General features: G+C 53.7%; 1 protein-coding gene across 9 annotated transcripts in view; it reads right to left on the reverse strand.

The window, feature by feature from the left end:
• Nucleotides 1-20545, reverse strand: part of Rapgef1 (Rap guanine nucleotide exchange factor 1) — a 128996-nt gene that overhangs the window by 16827 nt on the left and 91624 nt on the right. For 3 of the 9 annotated variants that reach the window (XM_078048489.1, XM_005321099.5, XM_013356695.4), the window contains 5 exons: nucleotides 15782-15984; nucleotides 13535-13693; nucleotides 4232-4489; nucleotides 3101-3193; nucleotides 1446-1534 (listed from right to left, as the gene is read on the reverse strand). In XM_078048489.1, coding sequence (XP_077904615.1) covers nucleotides 1446-1534; nucleotides 3101-3193; nucleotides 4232-4489; nucleotides 13535-13693; nucleotides 15782-15984 — 802 coding nt within the window. The remainder of the gene's footprint in view (nucleotides 1-1445; nucleotides 1535-3100; nucleotides 3194-4231; nucleotides 4490-13534; nucleotides 13694-15781; nucleotides 15985-20545) is intronic. The other 6 variants (XM_013356699.4, XM_040286514.2, XM_021723650.3 and 3 more) reach the window with 5 other exon arrangements.

Here is a 20545-nt window from a genome sequence, read left to right on the forward strand (position 1 = left end):
GTCACGAGCAGCACAATGAGGGGAAGCTCAGGAGTGTGCAAGAAGAGTGAGGGGAAAGAGGGGCTGGCTTGAAGGTCAGGAAGTTCCCTGTGGAGGGACAGATAGACGGAGACCTGAAGCACTGAACAGGAGCTGGCGGCTGAGGCACCAGGAGCAGGGACATCCCCACAGAGGGAATGTGGAGGCCACTGCGGCCGTGGGGGGAGCACAGCATGTCTGTAGACAGCCATCTTTTCCCTGGTGCCTTATCTGGATGGAGCCTTGGAGGCACTGGCCTGACTCGTGGTCACAGGTCACAGCTTTCATCCTAAGGGCTCAGACACGGGAAATATGTGACTCTAAGGGTAGAACAAGGCGGGCTTGGGAAGAACCCCTCTGCTGCCTGCCTTCCAGGCTCCAGGCTGTGGGTGGCCTCATGAAGGGCCATCTTAGTGGCTGCTTCTGGACTCGGTGTGACCTACTCTTTTGCAAGGACCATCTCAGCTCTGAAAGTAAATCCGCTGGTCCAATGAAGTAGGTGAGAGAACTCACAAGCTGCTTTGCTTCTAAGTGCTAAGCTAGAAAACCACCATTCCTTGCTAAAGCCAGCCTGGGAAGCTAATCTGCTAGGACCACCTAGGACTCCAGGGTAGATGGTCCTTGGCCGTAAAAGGGGGGAAAAACTTGAACAGATGGAATGTGTCACGATAGAGGTGACATCAACATAAGGCTGCAGGCAGAATGCAGCCCATTTGTTCCCAGAAGTGCTGGAGAAACTGACTACACGTCCTAAGCCTGGTTGGGCTTAGCTTCTGCTAACACTGAAAATGTTCCGAAAGAGAAAGAAATAGCTAAATAGACTGCATGACTCTTGACTGATCTTAGTTATGAAAATTTGGGAGAATGGAGGAACTGGAACATGATTTGCCTATCATGATGACATGAGGGAATTTACTGGCAATTTTCTTAGGGTGATAATGATATTGTAATCAGGACGTTTTTGGAGGCCAGAGTCACAGCTTCTGTAGCTTCCTTCAGCATGGTTTAGCAACACAATACATACACATAGGTCTAGCAAGGTTCACAAAAACAAGTCTGTGGGTGGCAGGGGTGGAGGCCTTTCATGCTCCCAGGGGACCTCAACTTGGAAAAAAAAAAAAACCATTAAGGAAGGTTGGCCTGAGATTTAAAAAAGAAAAGGCAAGACTATCGTGGGTACTTTGGAAGGTGGATGGCCTAGAGCAGCCAGGAAGGAATGGCAGACTCCAGGGGAGCACCTTTGAGGTTATCAGTGATTTTTTCCATTTTCTTGCAGTTTCTACCAGAAGCATGTATTATTTTTGAAAGCCATACAAAGAAATACCTTCAATACGAAACACAAGCAGGCCTGGTGGGCTGGCTGCAGGAAGTGCAGGCAGGCTTTACCAAGTGGCCACTCTGCTCTAGGCACCTGGCTCACTTCCTACCTCTCACCACCATCTCTGCTGTCCTTCCCAGGGGCACTGCCAACAGCTGAGGGATCTCTGGAATGTCCGTCTTTCCCAGCTGGCGATTCCTACAAAGAGAAGTGAGTGTTGGGGTTTAGAATGTGGCCTGCTCCAGGGGCAATCTGTCTGCCCAGCACTCCCACCTGCAAGTGGCTTTGAAGTGCAAGTTCCTATGGAGGAATATAAGGTGGGAACAAGTTAATACTGAATGCAGTTAATTACAAGACACATGGGCCCTCTTGAGACTAGCATCCTGCCTCAGGAGAGTGGAGGTGCATGCTTTGTAACATATCAGCTGCTGGGCAGATGAAGCCACCTTAATGCCCACCTGGAGAGAGAGGACCTTCTTAGCAGCTGCCTCTCAGAGCACGCTGGACACTGGGCAGAGGGCTCTGCACACACTCTTCTTCCGCCCTATCAATGACCTAATGCTACCCTCTTCTCTCATGTGTAGAAACAAAGGCTAGGGAACAAGGGCCTGACTGCACACAGATTGAAAATGGCAGAGCCTAGATGGAGCCCAGAGCTGTCTATCTCCAGAGCCTGTGCCCTAGGCCACTAGGTCCCAACACTGTGCTGTAAAACTTAGAGAGTTTTTAGGGATGTGATGCTCAACAAGTGATACTCCCCAAAAGTCTAGCTGCTCAAACACTGTGTGACTATCCCCAGCAGACTTGCTGTTGCCCTGCTCAGTGACACCATGGCTCTACAACATCCCTGGCTGCCACCAAGGCTACAACGGAGAACTGGGACTGTGTTAATACAGGCGACATCACCAGGAGGGTGCTTTAAGGTGAGGGAAGTCAGGATGGTCCTGGTGGCACAGGTAACCAGAGGGGACAGGTGAGAAAGGCGCAGCAGCTCACTCCACGTCCAAGGTCAAAGCCCCTGGGTGTAAAGATCCCTCAGTGCTCTTTGACTTGCTGAGGACATCTCGATCCCTAAGGTCCCACAGCAGACTACCCCAAGGGAGTGGCCATGCTCTCCAGGGCTGGGCTGACCTCATGGTGGTCACTGATACAACTCTGATGGAACCTGTCTCACTCAGGCTCATGGGGACAGTGGCTTCTGAAGCTTCTGGACTTGCTCATTTTCATGAAGCCAAACTTGGAAAACTGACACTCAACAAACAGAACCAGTGCACTTTGACTGTCAAGAGCTGGGACAGCAACATGAGAGTGACGATGGCCAGGACTCCCAGGGACACTTCCTCAGGAACAGCTAGGTAGGAGCAAAGCATGCTGGGAAGAAGAGGACGGAGGGTCAGAAAGGCTGAGTGGGAGAAGCAGCCCTCCTACTGGGGCAGGATAGAAGATGGAGCTCACGACTAGAAGGAGGGATGGAAAGAAATCCCACAGAAAGCGACTTGCAGCCAGGGCCCACACCAGGCTGCTTCTGGAGATTTCTGGAAGACACACCTGGCCAGGCTCTGAAAAGCACCACACCCACTGAAGCAGGCAAAGGTGAAGACCTGCACCTAGAAGCTGCAACCTCTCCCTGGCTAAACCAGCTTTCCGCAGGCCTGCAGGGCTCAGCCAGACAGAAGCAGGTGCAAGGGAGGTGGCCTGGGGGGGCGGGAGCCAGCTCCACCAGGCTGGGCCACATGCACGAGGCCACCATCCGAGGCTACTTACTCCTCGAGAGGGAGCCAGCTCCTCGCTGCTCTGGCCAGAGGAATACAGACTGACATATTCACCCTCACCAGCTTCCTCACTGGCGTTTTCGCTCTGGGGGAGACAGGATGAGAGGAGAGACGATCGGCAGGCCCTCCAGCCAGTCCTTGGCTCAGAGGGCAGCCAGCAGGTCTGGCCTGGACCTGGATGCTCCTTTTACAAGAAAGACCCAGAGCTGTGCTCTACTCTTTCTGGGAAGTGCTTCCCCAGGGTCAGAGGATGAAGCTGCTTTTGCCAACTCTTGTCTCTGGGCTTGTGGGGACCCTAGTTTTGACTGGATCTTCCCCACAGGTGTCGAGGGCATCCTGGGAATGGCCTTTGGTAGCCTCCAAAGGCAGGGAAAGAAGCAACACGTTTGACAACTTAAGGCTGGAAGAAGAGGAAGCCTCCTGTGGACATCCTCTCTGCCCCTCCACCTGCCCCCTCCCACCTGCCCTCCAGCCTGAAAGGAAGCTCTGCCCAGGGTTAGAGAGGAAGCACTAGGGCCATCCACAGTAAACGAGCCTCTCCCTGGCACCTCCTGGATCTCTTGACACTTCCTACTTCCAGAGGGGTCTGTGCCTTTCTCTTCAAACAGAACACCAGTTATCTATCTTATCCTTACCACAAGTTACTGCCTTTGTTTTATTTTTATTTTTATTTTTGGTACCAGGGATTAAACTCAGGGGCACTCAGCCACTGAGCCACATCACCAGCCCTATTTTGTATTTTATTTAGACACAGGGTTTCACTGAGTTGCTTAGTGGCTCGCTTTTTGCTGAGGCTGGTTTTGAACTTGCGATCCTCTTGTCTCAGCCTCCCGAGCCATTGGGATCACAGGTATGCACCACCCCACCAGGCATTACTGACCATTACACTAGTCCACGAGGGGAAACCAGGTTCCTAGCTGGATGGTAATGTTGTGTAAGAGCCTTGATTTCTGTTCTGAAGCAGACGGGCTGCTCTTGCACCCCGACCTTCTGTGGCTGTCAATCCAGCTGGGTGCCAGCAGGCACACCCCAGCAGCAGGCTGAACTGCTGGTGAGGAGCAGCGACACCACTTCCTACCACCGCGCAACCCCACGTGCAGCCATGGGCGTGCTGAGTTCTCACCGAGTCAGCGCAAGAGGTTTCGGAAGGAAGGCAGACAGTGTTCCCATGAAAGCTGCTCTCCTGAGAGGATGAGAGAGGCCCGGCCATGGTGCTGGGAGGCGGACCGGCTACGGCAGGCACCGCCAAGTCCGAGCTCTGAGACGGGTGGACAGGTGGGAAATGCGGAGAGGAAGAGGAGGTAGGCGGAAGGAAAGGTTGGACGGAAGCCTGGTGGTGAGGCACGAAGTCCTGGGAGTAGGACCTAAACACAGATTTGTACTACAGAATCAAAGCAGAAAACAAACACAAAAACGAGAATACGGGAAGGAGAAGACAGACAAGAGAAGAAGTCATTAGATTAGCTGTCTGCACGGCGGTAGGTGTTCTCACCAACTCCACCTACCAGGGCCAGCGTGCCAGGCCAACTCCTGCGTCCTCCAGCTCTGAGGCCCCACACCCCTCACTGCTCCCCAGAGAGGGCCCTTGGGGCTGAGGACTGACCAGAATGGTCCCCCCCATTCCCTCAAGGACAGCAAATCCCACTCAGCATGCAGATGGCTACGCATTCCTCTGCAGCAGAAAATTAAACTTATACAACCCAGCCCAACACATTTGAGTGCTTCCAGGAACTGGGGGGCTGAATTCCATGCTGAACTGTATGTATCCATGGTGAATCTTTCAGACAAACCCCTTTGATTTATCCCTTAAAAGACAAATTCTGCAACCTTTTAAACATTGTCATCCACCTAAAGCCCTGTTAGAATGGAAGGGTGAGAGTAAGCCTTGAGTGGCTAGAAGCCTGCTGCCGAGGAGGCCAAAATGTCGGTGCGCTCACTTCCCTTCCGAGGCAGCCTCGTCTTCCCCTTTTCTTCCACTGCCTTGTTTTTAGACAAACGTAGCAATCTCACAGCACTTCCCATGCCACCCCAACTCTCATCAGACAGAAGAGCCAGACAGTAGACTGAGGAGCACCTCCACGTGTCCCCAGCTTCAGGTCTAATGAGCACTCCCCAAGGCCGGGATCTAGCTACCAAGCTGAGAACCTGATGATTTTGACATGCCCAGCAGAGACCTGCCAATGCGTGCTGACCCCCATGGGGACTAGGAGAGCAGTGATGGGAGGGACAGTGCCCTAAGTTTTCGCCCACCACACACGCCAACACAAAGGTGTATATTGCCCCTCTGCACTTGCTGTGGCCTGGGACTTTCGGAACCCATGGAAATCTGTGCGTGCTGCACACGCTGGCCTTGCCTGCAATCCAAGACAGGAGGATCACAAGTTCAAGGTCAGCCTCAGCAACTCAGAGAGACCCTGTCTCAAAGTCAAAACAAATAAAAATGGTTGAGGATGAAACTCAGTGGTAAAGTGCCTCTGAGTTCAATTCCCAATACCAAAATAAACAAATAAATAAAAAGGATGGGGGTAAAGTGCCCCTGGGCTCAATCCCCAGTACAAAAAGAAACAAACAAAATCCCCCTAAACAAAAACAAACCATGGAAATCAGGGAAAGGAAGAAGAGACAAAGGTGTAGACTAACAGGAGGTCGAAACTCTTATGTCCCTCAGTGGCTGTGCCAAGCTCCCCTTCAGCTTGGATGGAGCTACAGCAACGCGAGTCACAGGTCCGTCCTCTATCCACCATGTGGCAGCCCACCCGGTCATGCTCATCACAGCTCAAAGCTCTTCCTGTCCTCACCCTTAGGGAGGCCATGACCCTCTTGCCCTATGAGCTCCAAGGCTCTTGGTTTGTGTTGAACCTGGGACGCCTGCCCCAGAGACCCACACATTTCACTTCCCTATCTAATTCACCAACTCAAGGCTAGCCCTTGGCCATGGTTAAACAAATTAGTGGAAGTGCTGTGCAAGTTCTGACCAACCAATGCCAGACACCCCGACTCCTGTGGCCAGTGAAGCTCCATCCACATGCACCCACCTAGAGAAACAGGGAGCAGAGGCCCAGCTTCTCACCCAGGCTATTGACTCTCGCCCTGAGCCACAGCAGTGCCACACTCCCCTGAACCCTCCAGCAGCGTGTGGGTGGCTCCATAGGCCTGGGGACTCTGGGTTTTCTTGTTTCTCTGGCTGGGGTGTACAGTGTGGGAGGCTGCTCTGCGGGGACCTTGAAGGACTCTCAGGCCGTGGCTTTGTCCCCTGCAGAGCTGGGTTCTCAGTTCTGTTGGCTGCTCCCTCTCCAGAGACTGGTGCAGCCTCCAATCAGCAGGTACCTCTATGCAGCCACAGATCCACCTACTTGCTGCCACCTGGTTTAAGAGTTACCCCCAGGCAGACTCTTCCTGGAGTCCAGGGCAGCTCTCAGTGATGCCCTACCCTCACACCCACGGGCCTCACACCAAGCACCCAGACAGTAAGTGCCCTGTAGAAACAGCCCTGGCTCACAGACACAAATGGCTTTCGTGCAGCCTCAAAGACCTCACACTCAGGAAGCAGCTTCCAAGTGGATTACTGGGTGTGTGCGACAAGATTTGATATGGCAAGTTCAGGGTGGACTTCCACATGGACTTCTGGGAGAGGTACAGGGAACAGCTGGATGCCAGTCCTCAAGTCACCTAGGCATGGCTTGACCCCTTTCACCTTCCCACCTGTGACCTTGGGCAAGGGATTTAAGTTCATCTTTAAAATGGGGATGAAAATGACAGCACTTCAGTCTGTGGCCATTCAATAAAGGAATGTCCTGTCCTGCCCTCCAAATACCAGCATAGGAGCTACCATAAATCACAGGGTGAGCACTACAGAGCAGCCTGACACATATTTGCTAGATGAACAAACACTTAGAAACTGATTCTATTATTAACATGCCAAGGTCATGGCTGACCAGCAGCAGTGCTTCAGCTGTGAGTGTACAAGGTAAGGAAAAAGCTTTGCCACTCGCCTGGGCTCAGAGACCAGGAACAGAGGGAAGGAGGCTCAGGGATGTCACCAGGGAGGAAGGAGAAGAGTGGAGAGATGGCATCTCTAGGACAAAGGGGCCTGGATGCCCTCTCTCCCCAGCTTGTATTCTGGCATTCCAGCTATGTGTTCGTGTTGGACAAGAGCCAGGCCTGAACGATACTGGACCTTGGTGGCGGGAGGTGCCAGGGAAGGCTCTTGAATCATCATGAAGTGCATCCTGGTTTCTTCACAGTTCTGAAGATGCCATGAGGCATGTTGGGGCTCAGAGTCACACCATTTTCAACAAGTCCGGGTTTCTATCATTTCCCTAGAGAAATACTTCCAGTCCCTTTGAGACTGTGCTCATTCCCAGGGGAGGGAGGATAGGGACGGCCACTCTGTACCACGCCACTCAGCCCCAGCCTGGAGGCTATTTTTGGCTAGTGCCTGGCTGTACTTTTGACAAGCTGCTGCTCTCTGTGCTGCAGGAATTTTTATTTATAGCCAAAGTGACACCATTTGGGCTGAAGATTCTAGAATACAAGGTGCTCCTGTCTGGCCCCTACAAACTTCTGCAGGAGATCTGGGGGTGCTAAGTTAAGTAAGCAGGTAGGATAGGGATGTAGTCAGTCAAAATGACAGCAAGTCTGGGCACGGTGGTGCGGGCCTGTATTTTGCAGTGAGTCAGTCAGGAGGATCACGAGTTCAAAGCCAGCCTCAGCAACTTAGTAAGGCCATCTCAAAACAAAAAATAAAAAAGGGCTGGAGGTGTAGCTCTTTGGCAGCATACCGCTAGGTTCATTCCCCAGCACCAAGAAAACAAAACTAGCAAGGACCACTGAGGACAAGGACTGTCACCCTCACTGAATACATCCTGCTGGGCAGATGAGAAGCTCATTTAACATGCGGGAACTGCTATTGTGATCCTTATAATGAAGAAATTGAGACCAAACACCTAATAACTCACAGCTAGCAAGAGGTGGTGCTGGGCTGGCCTGTACCACATTCAGAAGTTCATTCTGGGCACATGACCAGACCTTGCCTCAACCCCCTACCTCTGCAGAATACAGCCCACTGACTGCTTGGATCCTGAGTGCTGTGTGGTGAAGAGTGCGGGAAAGGCAGTGATCCATGGGTGCAGAGTGGGTCTGAGCCAGTGTTCCAGGGCAGACCGGAAAGGTGGAGGCAGAACCAGCTCTTCTGAGAACACAAACCTGGGAGTGCTCCTAAGTTGTTAAGTGAAAAAGAAGGTAGAGGCTGAGGGACAGCCTTCGATGCTCACTGTGAACAGTGTGTGAAGGTGGAGCCAACTGAAGCTGGTAGGCATCAGTTTCCTCTGCACTTTAGTCCTAGCATGAAAAAGGACAGGGATGGGCCGTGGTTGCCTTGGCAAAAAAGCAAAGCAGGAAAATTTATCTCCAAGTGAAAGTTCCTGAGTCCTCAATGCAACAGCCACTCCACTTAATTCCCAATGTTTAGGAAACCCCAGGTGTTAGGGAAGGCAGCCTTGCACCTGGGAGGTAGGGCTGGAGCAGAGGCCCAGGGACCTTGGCTAAGTGCTGCTTTGCAGGTACTTGAGCGCCCAGCCTTGCAGAGCTTCAGCTCTACCAGCAGTAGGGAAAGTGCTTTGCCACTGAATGGACTCCCTGGGCAGGTGAGCGCTAGGGAAGAGAAGCTGCCAGAGACTGGGTGCTGCTTGGTGAGCTGTAGCTCACCAAGGCTCAGGACATCAGTGCCTTTGGATGCACAAAACAGAGGAGCTATTGGAAAGCTGCTTTTCAGGCTTACAATTTTAATCCCTTGTTTGTGAGAAAACACACCCAGGAGAAGCTACTTTCCAGTGTGCCATGGGCTCTCCCTGTGAATTGCCAGGCACCACTGTCAGCACTGTCCCTGGCTCAGAGCATACTCCCTTCAACAGGGCTCACCAGTAGCATGATTTGTTCTCAAAGGGAACATCAGACCAGTGTCTCCCCAGGCGTTCTGCAGAGTTGCCTGGGGAGACACTGGTCTGATGTGTTCTTATGGAGATGGCATGTGATCATTCCTAGGAGAGACACTCCTTACACCATGTGGCAACCTGGAAGGAACAGCTCTGCCACTTCCTTTTCTCATTCCTGGTCCCAACCAGCAGATTTCAAAAGTCATCATGTGGGTCCACCTTGGGCCCAAAGGTAATACCCTTCCTTATAAAATGATCACATTTTATGTAATGACAGAGGATGAGCTTCCAAAGTCAAATGGCAAACTGTGAGGCAGATGTCGCAAGCTCCAGGGTCCAAGGTCTCTCACAGGCTGCTTATCTTGCACCCAGCAAGGAGGGCACTTGGGGATGCTTTTTTGTGGGAATGATGTCTGCACTAGCCAGGTGGCATTAGCATGTCAGGCCCAAAAGACACCCTCTTCCTGTTGGAACAAACACCTTAGTGGTTTAGGATGTGACAACAAAAATGTCATGCTTGGGAGGGTTTTCGGTAGTAAAGTGGCAAATGCAGAAGTAACATGTCTCTGCAATGTCACAGAGCTCCCTTGAGAGATGAATCCTTGCCCCAGGGCCCTTGACAGTTATCCTCCTGCAAACCTCAGGGCACTTGAGGGTGCTCTGTGTGTTCACCAAGTGCTGATCTGAGAGCATCAACTCTAGAGGAAATTTAATTCAGATTAAAATAGGATCCAAATGCAGTCTAGCCATCTAATGGGACTACTTTTACACACTTTGGAGTTCAGCAGCATGACAGGAGCTCTCACTTACTTATGCACAGAAGTCTATTTAGAGCCTTAGCTACCCTCGGTGAAGTGTCAGAACATGGTAGAGAAACAAGGCCCTCAATGTCCCTTTTCAGTCTGTCTCCTGTTCCATCTTCATCTCCCCACTTCCTGTTTGGCTTAGACCAATTGGTATTCCCATGATCTTTATGATGGTTGCAAAGTGAATTCTCAGGGATGGTCATGGCCAGGAGGTTGGGCGGGGGGGTTGTGGGTACAGCAAGTGTGCAAGAGACATGGATGCACTGGGAGTGTCAGGAGCCGGCCTGGCTGGAAAGGCTGCCTCACAGTGAGGGGACAGCCAGGGCAGAGGCTTAGCCTTCTGAGAGTGTATGTGTGCTGCAGTACAAACACCTGGCTCCCCCATCTCAGGAAGGTGACTGCTGTACCTAGACAGGTACCAGCTGCTACCCAGGCCCTATAAAAACCCGAGGTCCTCACATGACACACCTTTCACTTTCTCATCCCAAAGATTCTTTTTAAACAAATAACAGTTATTTTGGGATATCAAATACCCTCTTGAAACGGGGATGGGGGGCAGTTTTACTCATGAGGACCCATCTGGCAGTCAAGATGGAAAAGAAACATGGCAGACTGCTGGAACACCCATCACTTTTTGCTAGCAAAGGGAGGAGGCATAAGAGGACAGCAAGAGATGCAGGAATACTGCAAGGCCTGGAGAGCACTGGCCACCCTGTGGTCCCTGAGACTCAATGATATCCTGGTCAAGGGAGACAAGAACATGGACCAAGCCCCAAACTTCCAAGATTTGCACAACCAGAGTTCAGAATAGGGAAAGGGCAGGTAGAGGAGACGGCTGGGAAACAGGATGTGGAGGGAATGGGTGAGGTGGAAACGGCAGGCAGCTCAGGAGGCAAGAGCCCAGATAGCCCTGGAGGGAGAATCTGCGACAGGGAGAGGGCAGAAGGCTCAGTAGCAGTGCTGCCTCTGGGAGGGGCAGCTTCTCCAGCCCCTGGGCCCCAGGAGACCTCGCCTGCTTCTCTCTACCTTCCTTGACTGCCTCTGTCACCCTCCCCAATGCCTTTGTCCTGTCGGTTAGTTTTAGTGCTCCTGCATGAGGACATGCAGAAGATTTAGATTCGGTCTGTGCTGCTGCTCAGACCTCCAAGGACTATGGCCCTTATCAGAAAAGAAAGGGCATCTGTGAGCCAGGAGCTAACACTCCACTGACTGAGGGAACTTGTGGGTGGGGCTGAGGCGGAGGGGAAGACGGGGTGCTGCCCAGGAGCAAGAACTACAGCCTGTCTCGAGCCTGACCTGCAGGCCTGGGTCACATGAAAGACTGGCCTGAGCCCATGGGCCATGCAGCAAGCTCAGTAAGTAGGTGGCACCCGAGGTGGGCAACTGGCTCTTCCCAGTGGAGGGTGGGAGGCTGGAACTGCCCCAGCCCCTCTGACTTCTCTCCTACAATCTCAATCCCTGGGAGCTTGCACTAGGGATGACCCTCCGCCCTTGAGGCAGGCTCTTGGCTTGGACACAATTGGCTGACTTCCCTGCCCTTCAACTCCCTGAAACCAAGTGTCCTTCAAGTTGTAGTTCCAGCCCCACCCCATGAGGTGCTGTCACCCTGATCTGCCCCCTCTGTGAGTCCCACACTACTGCTTACACTTTGCCAGAACCCAAGCCTGTCTGTTCAGCCTGCTGGACTGCAAGCTCCTCTTGGGCATGGGACCATCCGTTTTCACCCCTCTTGCAATTTCTGGGGACATCCCAGTGTGCTGGCTAAACCCTTCTCAGGGTCCTGGGGAAGAATGCACAGGAACACTCCTTCAGCTCCCACTTCAGCACATCATCCAATGCAGGTTTACTGCGCTACAAGTTCCCCTGGCCAGAGGGTTTCAAGGTTAGAAAGAATGTTTTAGTAGAAGGTACAGGTCACTGCACCAAGAACCGTGACAGGTCCCTCCAGGTTGGACAACTGTTGCATTCCCAGGGTGCCCCCCTGAATTCTATGCTGGACTGACACAGGCCCAGGAACATGGGCTGCACAGGGACCAAGGGCTGCTCTGACCGTGAGGCGAAACCTCATGCCTGGGCTCATGTTGATGTCTAATCAGAGACAAGGATGAGTAAGTTGCCCTCAAACGGAATCACTTCTCTGGGGTTCAGCAGGTTAGACGACAGATGCTCCAAACAGGCCACAACCAATGGTTCTCAAAAGACTTTTCTTTTAATGAAATGAAGCACCCGATTAGCTCAGCCTCCTCGGGCTCCCTCCTGGAGCTGGTGCTGAGAGGCAGTATGAGAGATGCAAGCTGCCTTAAGATGCCCTGTGTCCCATGGATGAAAACCAAGACACATGCATAACCAAGCTTAGTTAAAATGCCCTCGAATGTTAACATTCCAGTTCAGCCACAGTTCTCCAACCACTAGCTGCTCAGAGGGGCTCCGGAGAATCTCTTAGGATAACCCACACTTTCTGCCAACATTGTGGGAAGGAAACAGTAAAGAGCTGGGTTGTCTAACAGCCAACTTTTGTGCAAGAGTCATGGCAGCTTGCTGGAGGTGCCTCCTGAGAAGTCCAGGTGTCCGAGTGGCTGCCGGGGTGGATTGGAGAGGGCAGTGCTTAGCTTTCCAGCACACCCAGGCTGCTGAGGGCTCTGCAGAGTGCCCAGCACGCCACAGAAGGTCCACTCCAAGGTCAGGGAGTGCTGACCTGGAATTGGGTGCTGGATTGCTATCCTGGGCACAGACAGACACCAGAGAAAACTGGGCTTGGTCAAGTTTCTCAATCCAAACTCACCATTTACAGAGGGTGGACTGGGGCAAGATCAGCAGGAATGCATAGGTATTTTGGTTCTTGGGCAGAGGCAGGCTCTGGGAGAAGCTGCGCTCTGTAGTGTCGGTAGGGAAGTATAGAAATGGCTGCAACCCTCCCTGTGCTGGCCTGGGCCAGAGCCTGCACCTCCCCCAGGAGGTGGGTCTCCTTCCTCCTCCCTGGATCTGGGCAGCCCTGTGATCTCACTGAGCACCTGTGACTGAAGTGATGCTGCGCAGTCCTAGGCTCAGGCCTCAGGGTGCCTTGTACAGTTCCATTGGTTTCCTTGGAACTCTGCCAGGTGCCATGAGAATAAGCCCAGGCCAGCCTGATAGATGTGACAGAAACACCAGCCAACTGTCCCAGCTGAGGTCTCAGAGATGTTAGCAAGTGTCGCCAGATCAGCCCAGCCATCCCACTAGCCTGTGTCCTATGCAATGACAAATGTGGTTTGCTAAGCCACAGAGTAAAAGCTCCCGAACACAGCCTCACCTCACTCTCACCTACCTGGTGATGCTGTTCTTTCTTTGGCCTTTCTTCCTACGTGAGGAATGAAGAACATTCCCTTTTAAACATTCCTGAACACTTGGAGGACTCACAACAGGCCCAGTGGGAGAGCAGAGAAAAAGGCCCAGATGGCTCTGTCCTCCATGCTGGAGTGCTGACGCTGCCAACGGGGCTGTGCAAAATTCCCCACTTCTGCCCACCCGGCAGCCGTCCATCCTCGAGGCCCCAGAGAATCAGTGCTCACGCCCTTTCCCACCTATGTGCAGGGCTCTGCAGAAGGAAGGGCCAGTGGTGGGCGGTAGCACCTGTGTCTGTGAGGCACAGGCTGCAGAAGAATGGAAGGTGCGCAGTTTCCAAGTGAAGAGCAGCGGGGAGTGACTCACCGAGGGCACAGGCAAGCTGCCGTGCCGGCTGAGAAAGGAGTTAGACACGGACACACTGAGGCCCTGAGTGGCACTGCCGTCCTCGGGGGTGAAGGCCACTTTAGTTTGCTGCACACAGTAGGAGACAGAGGAGAAGGAAGAAGCAGCATAGGAGGCCTGCTGGGCAGAGGGGCGAGAAAAGGCAGGGAGAAGGGAGAGAGCAGAGAACGGTCAGCACGCGACGACAAAGGCTAAGGAGGCTGCTCCCTAATCCTGCTGGCCCAGCTCAGGGACCAGAAGCTCTGCCAAGATTGAAGAAGAGACCCCTTTACTTCCTTATGACATGTCTACTAGACAAACTCTCAGGCAGACTGCAGCCAGGGGACAGGTGGGCTGGAGCCACAGATGTGGTTGACACTGGGCTCTGAGCTCCTCCTAGGGAGCAGAGCTCAGGTAGGGTCAGGCTGCCTGGGTTTGAACCTAGACCCTGCCACTGACCACCTGCTGGTCTTTGACATTCCTGAAAGACCTCAGTGCCTCAGGTTTCCCATCTATAAAATGGGGTATGCTCTGGCACTTCCTGCATGGGGTGTGGGGAGGACTCGATGAGATGTAGCCGAGTCTACCAACATGCGAGGCCAAAGTAATTACCTAAGTAATTACTGCTGCTGTTGTTGTCTGTAAGATGTGCCTAACGCCTCCCCGTGTACATTAGGGACAGGGTGTGACCACCAGCCAGCACGGCTTATCATGTGGTGAGCCTGAGCTTCTGTCAATGGGCTCTGATCTCTGACTAGCTGTGGCCTTGGGATGCCAGGGGCTGTGGTGAGGACCATGTGGAGCCACATGCCTGCGCCTGGGCCTGTCTGGGGAGGGAGGTGTTTGATAAGGTGTCCTAACCTCTCCTAAGGCTCTCCTGGGGCTAACTTTGCTCCCACGCTGCCAGCCTGGTGCAGCAGGCAGGATGCTCCCTTGGAGTGGCTTCTGATCCCAGAGGCCCATCAGGGATCTGCCTTGGGCTCCTTAGCAGCGAGAAGATGCCCAAGGACAGTTGAGGGAACATAGGACATATCTTTAATGTGTCAGTGGTGTGGGTTGGGCAGGGCAGGGCAGAGGAAGAATGGAGACCTGAACACAGCACAGCACACAGCTTGGCGCAGCAGGACTGGAATCCAGGTCCCCGAGTCCAAGCTCAGCCCCTCCTCTAGCAGGCAGGGCTGCTCTGCCTGTGCTGTCCACAGTTCTCGGGATGGACAACAGCCTGCTCAGCCAGCCAGTGCCCACCATAGATAGGATGGCTCAGGACGCCGGGAACCAGATCAAGCACCAGGTGGCCACCAGGAGTAACCAAGGTTGTTTGTTCCCAGCTGGCAGCTGCCTCCCTGAAAAGGGGGCAGCACCATGTCCTCACAACGGATAGGTTATAGCTGGCCAGCATATGAGCAGAACAGCACAGGCCAAGGTCAGGGTCTGAAAAGGTCAGGACATCCCTCTGCAGAGTGTGGCTGGACCTGAGTCTCAGACTCTCAAGTCCCACCAGGTTTGTAACCTGGTAGTAAAAAGAAGGCTGAAGCCCTGGGGTACGTGGCTGGCCTGCTGGGCTGATGCTGAGTGAGGTCTCGGACTGTGGCAGTGGCCTCCAGCGGGACACTCTGCCTTCTGCATGACTCGTGCTTCACTCCCTCTCTGAGATCCTTGACACAGAGGTGTTTTAGGACAGGGGCCGTGTCTGCAGCACAGAGCAGCTCTGTCTAAGGCCATCCTGCTTCAATGGAGCTTGTTCTCATGGGGCCATTCCCGGCCAAGGGCTGGGATGCAAGTCACTCCATACAGTTAGGCCCATTATGGAAATAAAGTCCACAGATGGCCGTACACAGACCATGCCCTGTGCTTTAATTGAGTCCCTCCTTTCTGGGAGGTCTATGTTGGAGCCAAAGAAGAAAGAAAAAATACAAGAGACTGTCAGCAGAGAAAGCAAACATTATGTGTACAAGCCCATCCCAGCTGCATGGGCTGCTCTGGAAAAGAAAGGCCCACTACGCCTAGGGTGGGGAGATGGAAGGATGTGAGACAGGCTGCCGGGGAGCATCTTGGGGGGGAAGAGAAGGAACAGCAACTTCAACACCCAAGCCCAGGCCCTGTCATGGACAAAATGGGGGTTGAATTACCCCCAGGAAGGTGGCTGTAGCTCTGGGAGGCCCAGTGTTGGGATCTGAAGCTGCCACTCACGGCAGTGCCAAGGATGCAGGGTGGGGAGAGGCCACTTACCAGCTGCCGCTGTTTGGGGGGCAGGGCGGGCGGTGGGGCCAGTTCCTGCAGAGAATCCCCGCCACTGAAGGAGTCGTTGAAACCGTACACTTCCATGAGTAGCTTGTTCTTCTGCTGGTAAATGTGCTCGTTCTGTGGCGTCTGGTAGAACATGGAGGGCTGCGGCTCCGAGTAGTCCTCCAGCAACTGCATGTAGGCCAGCACTGCAAGACAGGGGAGGCCCTCGCATGCTCTCTCCGAGGCCACCCAGGGGCCCCTCCCACCTGCTCTTCCTATGGCAGCCAGGTGCCTTCCAAGGAAAGCACACTGGGAAGGAGGGCAGGCAGAGCACAGGAAATTCTTGGGACAGTAACACCACAAACTCCCCACGTCTGACCCAGAGAGCAGCACTCTGCACTCTGAGGTTCAGGTAACTATGGTGCCTCAGTGAGGCTCATCCACTGGAACCAAAGGTCCTGCTCCAGAGGGGCTGGTCGTGGGGTGTGTTGTGTGGGGGCAGGGTGGGGAGGTGGGAAGTCCCTCCCTTCCCACTCAGTGTTGTGAACTGTCTAAAAACAATGATTAAGGGAAGGTGCCGGGCTGCCTCACTCCCTTCCTGAAGAGCCCTCAGGGCTTTCCAGCAACACTTAGCAGGGGACGCTAGGTGCCTCTGTGGGGCTCTCCAGCTGCAACTCACAGGGAGCTCAGTCCCAGCCTGCGCCCTCCCTGGCCCTTGGGCTGGGTTCCAGCTGCCACCTTGGGGTTTGCACACGTTTCCAGTTGCTCCAAAAATTCTACCTGTGGCTAAATGCTTGGGGGCTCCTAAAAGCAGCCCCCTCCCCACTAGCCTTCCCTTGCCCAGTGCCCTGCTGCCTGGGCGTATTCTCCTTGGCTCTTCTTGTGGTTTGCAGTGAGCTGCCTGTGGCCTTCCCACCTTCACAAAGTTTATTTACCATGTGCCTACTGGACACACTGGGCACCTGCACAGGCACTGGGACTGTACCAGGGCCAGGAGGACACATCCTCCATTTTTGGGGCATACCTTCTTCTCCAGGCAGCTGACAGACATATAGTCATGGGGAAACTGGTCCTATAGAGAAGAGTGAAGTGCAGTGGACAAACCATGTGACAACAGAGGACCTTCAAGGCTGGGAAGAGAGTGGGCGGGCAAAGAATAGCAGGCAGAGGACAGTTTTGAGGCCACCTAGCACTGTGAACAGGACAGGGCAGCGGGCAGCAGGCTTTATTCTGAACATAGGGGGAACTACTGGAGGGTTACACTCTTGGCGTTTCTGGGTGGGGCAGGGGGCACGACTGATCCCTTGAGAAAATGACTCTGGACCACAAGCTCTTCTGGGGAAGGATCGTGGTGCAAGAGGGGTGGTGGCCACACCTGCAATCTCAGCAACCTAGGGAGCTGAGGCAGGAGGATCACAAGTTCCAGGCCAGCCCCACAACTTAGTGAGGTACTGTCTCAAAAATATAAAGGGCTGGGAATGTAGCTCAGTGGCAGAGCACCTGCCTGGAGTGTGCAAAGCCCTAGGTTACACACACACACACACATACGCAACAGAATTTATTGCCTTCCCCTAAAGGGTTGAAGCTCAAAGGCAGGGACCACATCTGGCTTGTGCTGTCCCTAGTGTGCCTATAAACACTCATAGAATGAGGAATGGGAAACATGCCCTCAGAAAGTGTCCTTGGGAACCTGCTGAATCAGACGAGCCCCAAGCCCTGGGGCATGTGTGGTAAAGCACCCACAGGGCGTGCAAGAAATGCCAGCTACTAAACTCAGTTCTGCCCTTCAAGATTAAAGGCTAAGCTAAGCCACCCCTGACGGAAGGATGGACACTGAGGAAAAAAGGTGCTTAAGTTTGAAAACAGGCCTCTTCCCCTCTAGCCCTGGTAGAAGCCCCGCCCCTGCTGTCCTGGTAGCCTGATGTGGAGCAGCCTGTCCAGCCTGTCCAGGCTGGCCAGCATGGCAGCACAAAGAGTGGGGCCTAGCTGGGGAGGTGAGAAGCCGAAGAGCAAGGAGCTTAGCTGTCAGGTCTCAGTGACCTTGTCCTTGCCCCGCAGGCTCCTCTCCATGAAGCAGGTGTGGCACCCTAAGCACCTGTGGGGCATCAGTGTGTGCTTCATTCCCGATTTTGGGGTCAGTGATCTGCCCCACTGCCTAGAGGACCAGAGGGCTCTGGAAGTGGGCTGGAGCACACAGCTGCCTGGTGACCTCCCACAGTGGTGAGGGCTGCATGGAGCAGAAGCCCAGCTTCTAATCTCCATCAAACACAGACTTAGTGCTACCCTGACGCTGCCCAAGGCAGAGTTGAGGTCAAGGCCGGCACCCCAAACACCTGTGTCCTGGAATCCTGTATTGTCCTCTTTTCTCTAGGCAGCGGGGCTCATGGGTTCTGGGGTAGTTCCCATGTTAGGAAGAAAACACTCTTGGCCTCTTGACACCTGGTTAGAAAAGGTACCAATGAATTTACTTACAGAGGGAACTAAGATGACAAGAGCTGGGAAGAAAAGGGAACCTGGGTTCAGAAGCTGGGACCTAAGTCAGTGTGTGGGTAGATCTCAGCTACCTCTTAAGTCAGCACCTTCCCCTCAAACCACGTTGCAGTGCCATAGCCCTTGCCTGGCAAAGCTGAGGTTCAGATGCCAAGGGAAGGTGGCCTGGATGGCTCCATGGTGCGGGACACTGTGTTTCCAAACAACCCGAGCAGGGGTCACAGGAAATCCAGGAAGGCAGAGGCATTCTCAGCGGGGTCATGGTCCTTCCCTCTGGAGTCCTGCTGAGGAAGGGGTGGAGGTCCTTCCTCACTTGCAAGAACAAGCAAGCCCTTCTTGTTAGCTCCAACAGCACCCACCGGACCTGGCCATGCGGGGTACAGCTCCTGGTGCCTCATGCCACAGGGTCACTGCTGCACCACTGCCGCACCACTGACACCAAGTTCCACAGAAGATGCCAGCCCAGGAAGGCAACCTGCACCCTACCATCTGCTCCCTGGAAGGACCAATCAACCACCTCTGCCTGGTGTTCCGACAAGCTGTGGTCCTTCAGGTCTACAGAACTCCAGATGATGCGGACCTGGTAGAGACCTGCCCCTGTTCTTGCCAGGAATGGCAGTGGTGTCCTAGACCCTTGAAACAAGGAGTTCAGTCCCTTTCCAAAGCAACAGCAACTGATTGGAGGCTGTTCACACTGGCCCGGTTGGGAAGGCTCAGTGGCTGGCACTGCTAGGCCCTGGGGCTGTGGGGACTTCAGATGTCAGAAAGCAATCAGGGTCCTTCAAGATGTCAGAGCACTCTAGGACGAGGACACACTGTGACATCTGACTGAACACATATGAGCTTGGTCTGGCAGCAGTTCAATGTGAGGAATGGTGCTGATCTCTTTTTCCCAAAAGCAATTTTTTTTTTTTTTTTTTGGGTACCAGGGATTGAACTCAGGGGCACTCAACCACGGAGTCACATCCCCAGCCCTACTTTATATTTTATTTAGAGACAGGGTCTCACTGAGTTGCTTAGTGCCCCACTTTTGCTGAGGCTGGCTTTGAACTTGAGATCTTCCTGCCTCAGCCTCTCGAGCTGCTGGGATTACAGGTGTGTGCCACCGTGCCCACCTTTTCAAAGCAATTTTGTGAGATGCTTTTTTTACAGCGTCACAGGCTGGAAGTCTCCAAGGGTCCTCTCAGGGGAACAGAGCAGATTCTGGACCAAGACTAAGCCTTGGGGTACCTCAAGTTTGGGACTCTTTTGGAGAGCACAGAAAAGACTGTATAGGGTCACTACTGAAAACTGGAGGGGTGCTGAAGGAGGAGGGCTGGATGACCTCCTTGGCTTGGAGGGTTTGAGTGTGCTGCCATCCAAGAGCCATCACCCCTCACCCCTCCCTCATCTCCAGGACTAAGCTAATGACACCTGCCTTCTCAGGTGGCCAGGACTTGAGAGCCAAGCTGTGACACTCAGCTCAGGACACCATACCTAGGCCCCGTGGTTTCTGAAGATCTGTAGGTAAAGTGCTCCATCACAGTGGAGAGCACCTCACACAGTGCCTGGCCCCAGGGAAAGATACTTTCAGTCTCTTGAGACCGCTTGACAGGAACCATGGCCACCCTTCTTCCCCTTCCTTCTCTACAGATTTTGCCCAAGGACCGCCACCCACACTTGTTCTCAGAGCTGGGAGAGGAAGGCTTCTGGCTTCCTGGCCAGGCAGCACCATCTGTCTGGTGGAATTTGTAGGGATGCAGTCCTGCCCTATATCTGAGTCCCAGGGACTCTCAGGAAAGGAAGGGGTGGGTCCATAAGGGGATGCTGCTGCAAGTAGGGTGGGTGGAAGGAGAGGCCAAGGGTTCCTTAAAGGCTTCCCTGTGCTGAGGGAGACGCCCGGGGACATTCCTGGCATAGCTGCTGTGTACCCCTCACCAGTACCCTGGTCTCTAATGAGCAGGCTTCCAGGAAAGATGGGAATGACATCACTAGCCCCACAGAGCTGGCTCTCCCTCTGCTGGGAGGAGTGGGGAAGCTACACCTTCACAGCGGCCTCCTCTCAAGATCCAGCTGGCTCAAGGCAGCCCTGCTACTTTAACCAAGCCCCTCCTCCTTTCTTAGAGGAGGGGTGCTCTGGTCTGCACTCTGGAATGGAGACCCTATTTCTAGTTTGTAGGGTTCTGTGTCATGCTTCCACCAGGCCAGGGAATACTGGGACCATTGTGGCCACATGTATCAAAATGGTGACAGCTGGTCTGCCAGGGAAAATCAGGGAACAGTGCCAGGGAAGTGGGA

Source organism: Ictidomys tridecemlineatus, chromosome 4 (assembly GCF_052094955.1).
Source record: "Ictidomys tridecemlineatus isolate mIctTri1 chromosome 4, mIctTri1.hap1, whole genome shotgun sequence".
NCBI lineage: Eukaryota > Metazoa > Chordata > Mammalia > Rodentia > Sciuridae > Ictidomys > Ictidomys tridecemlineatus.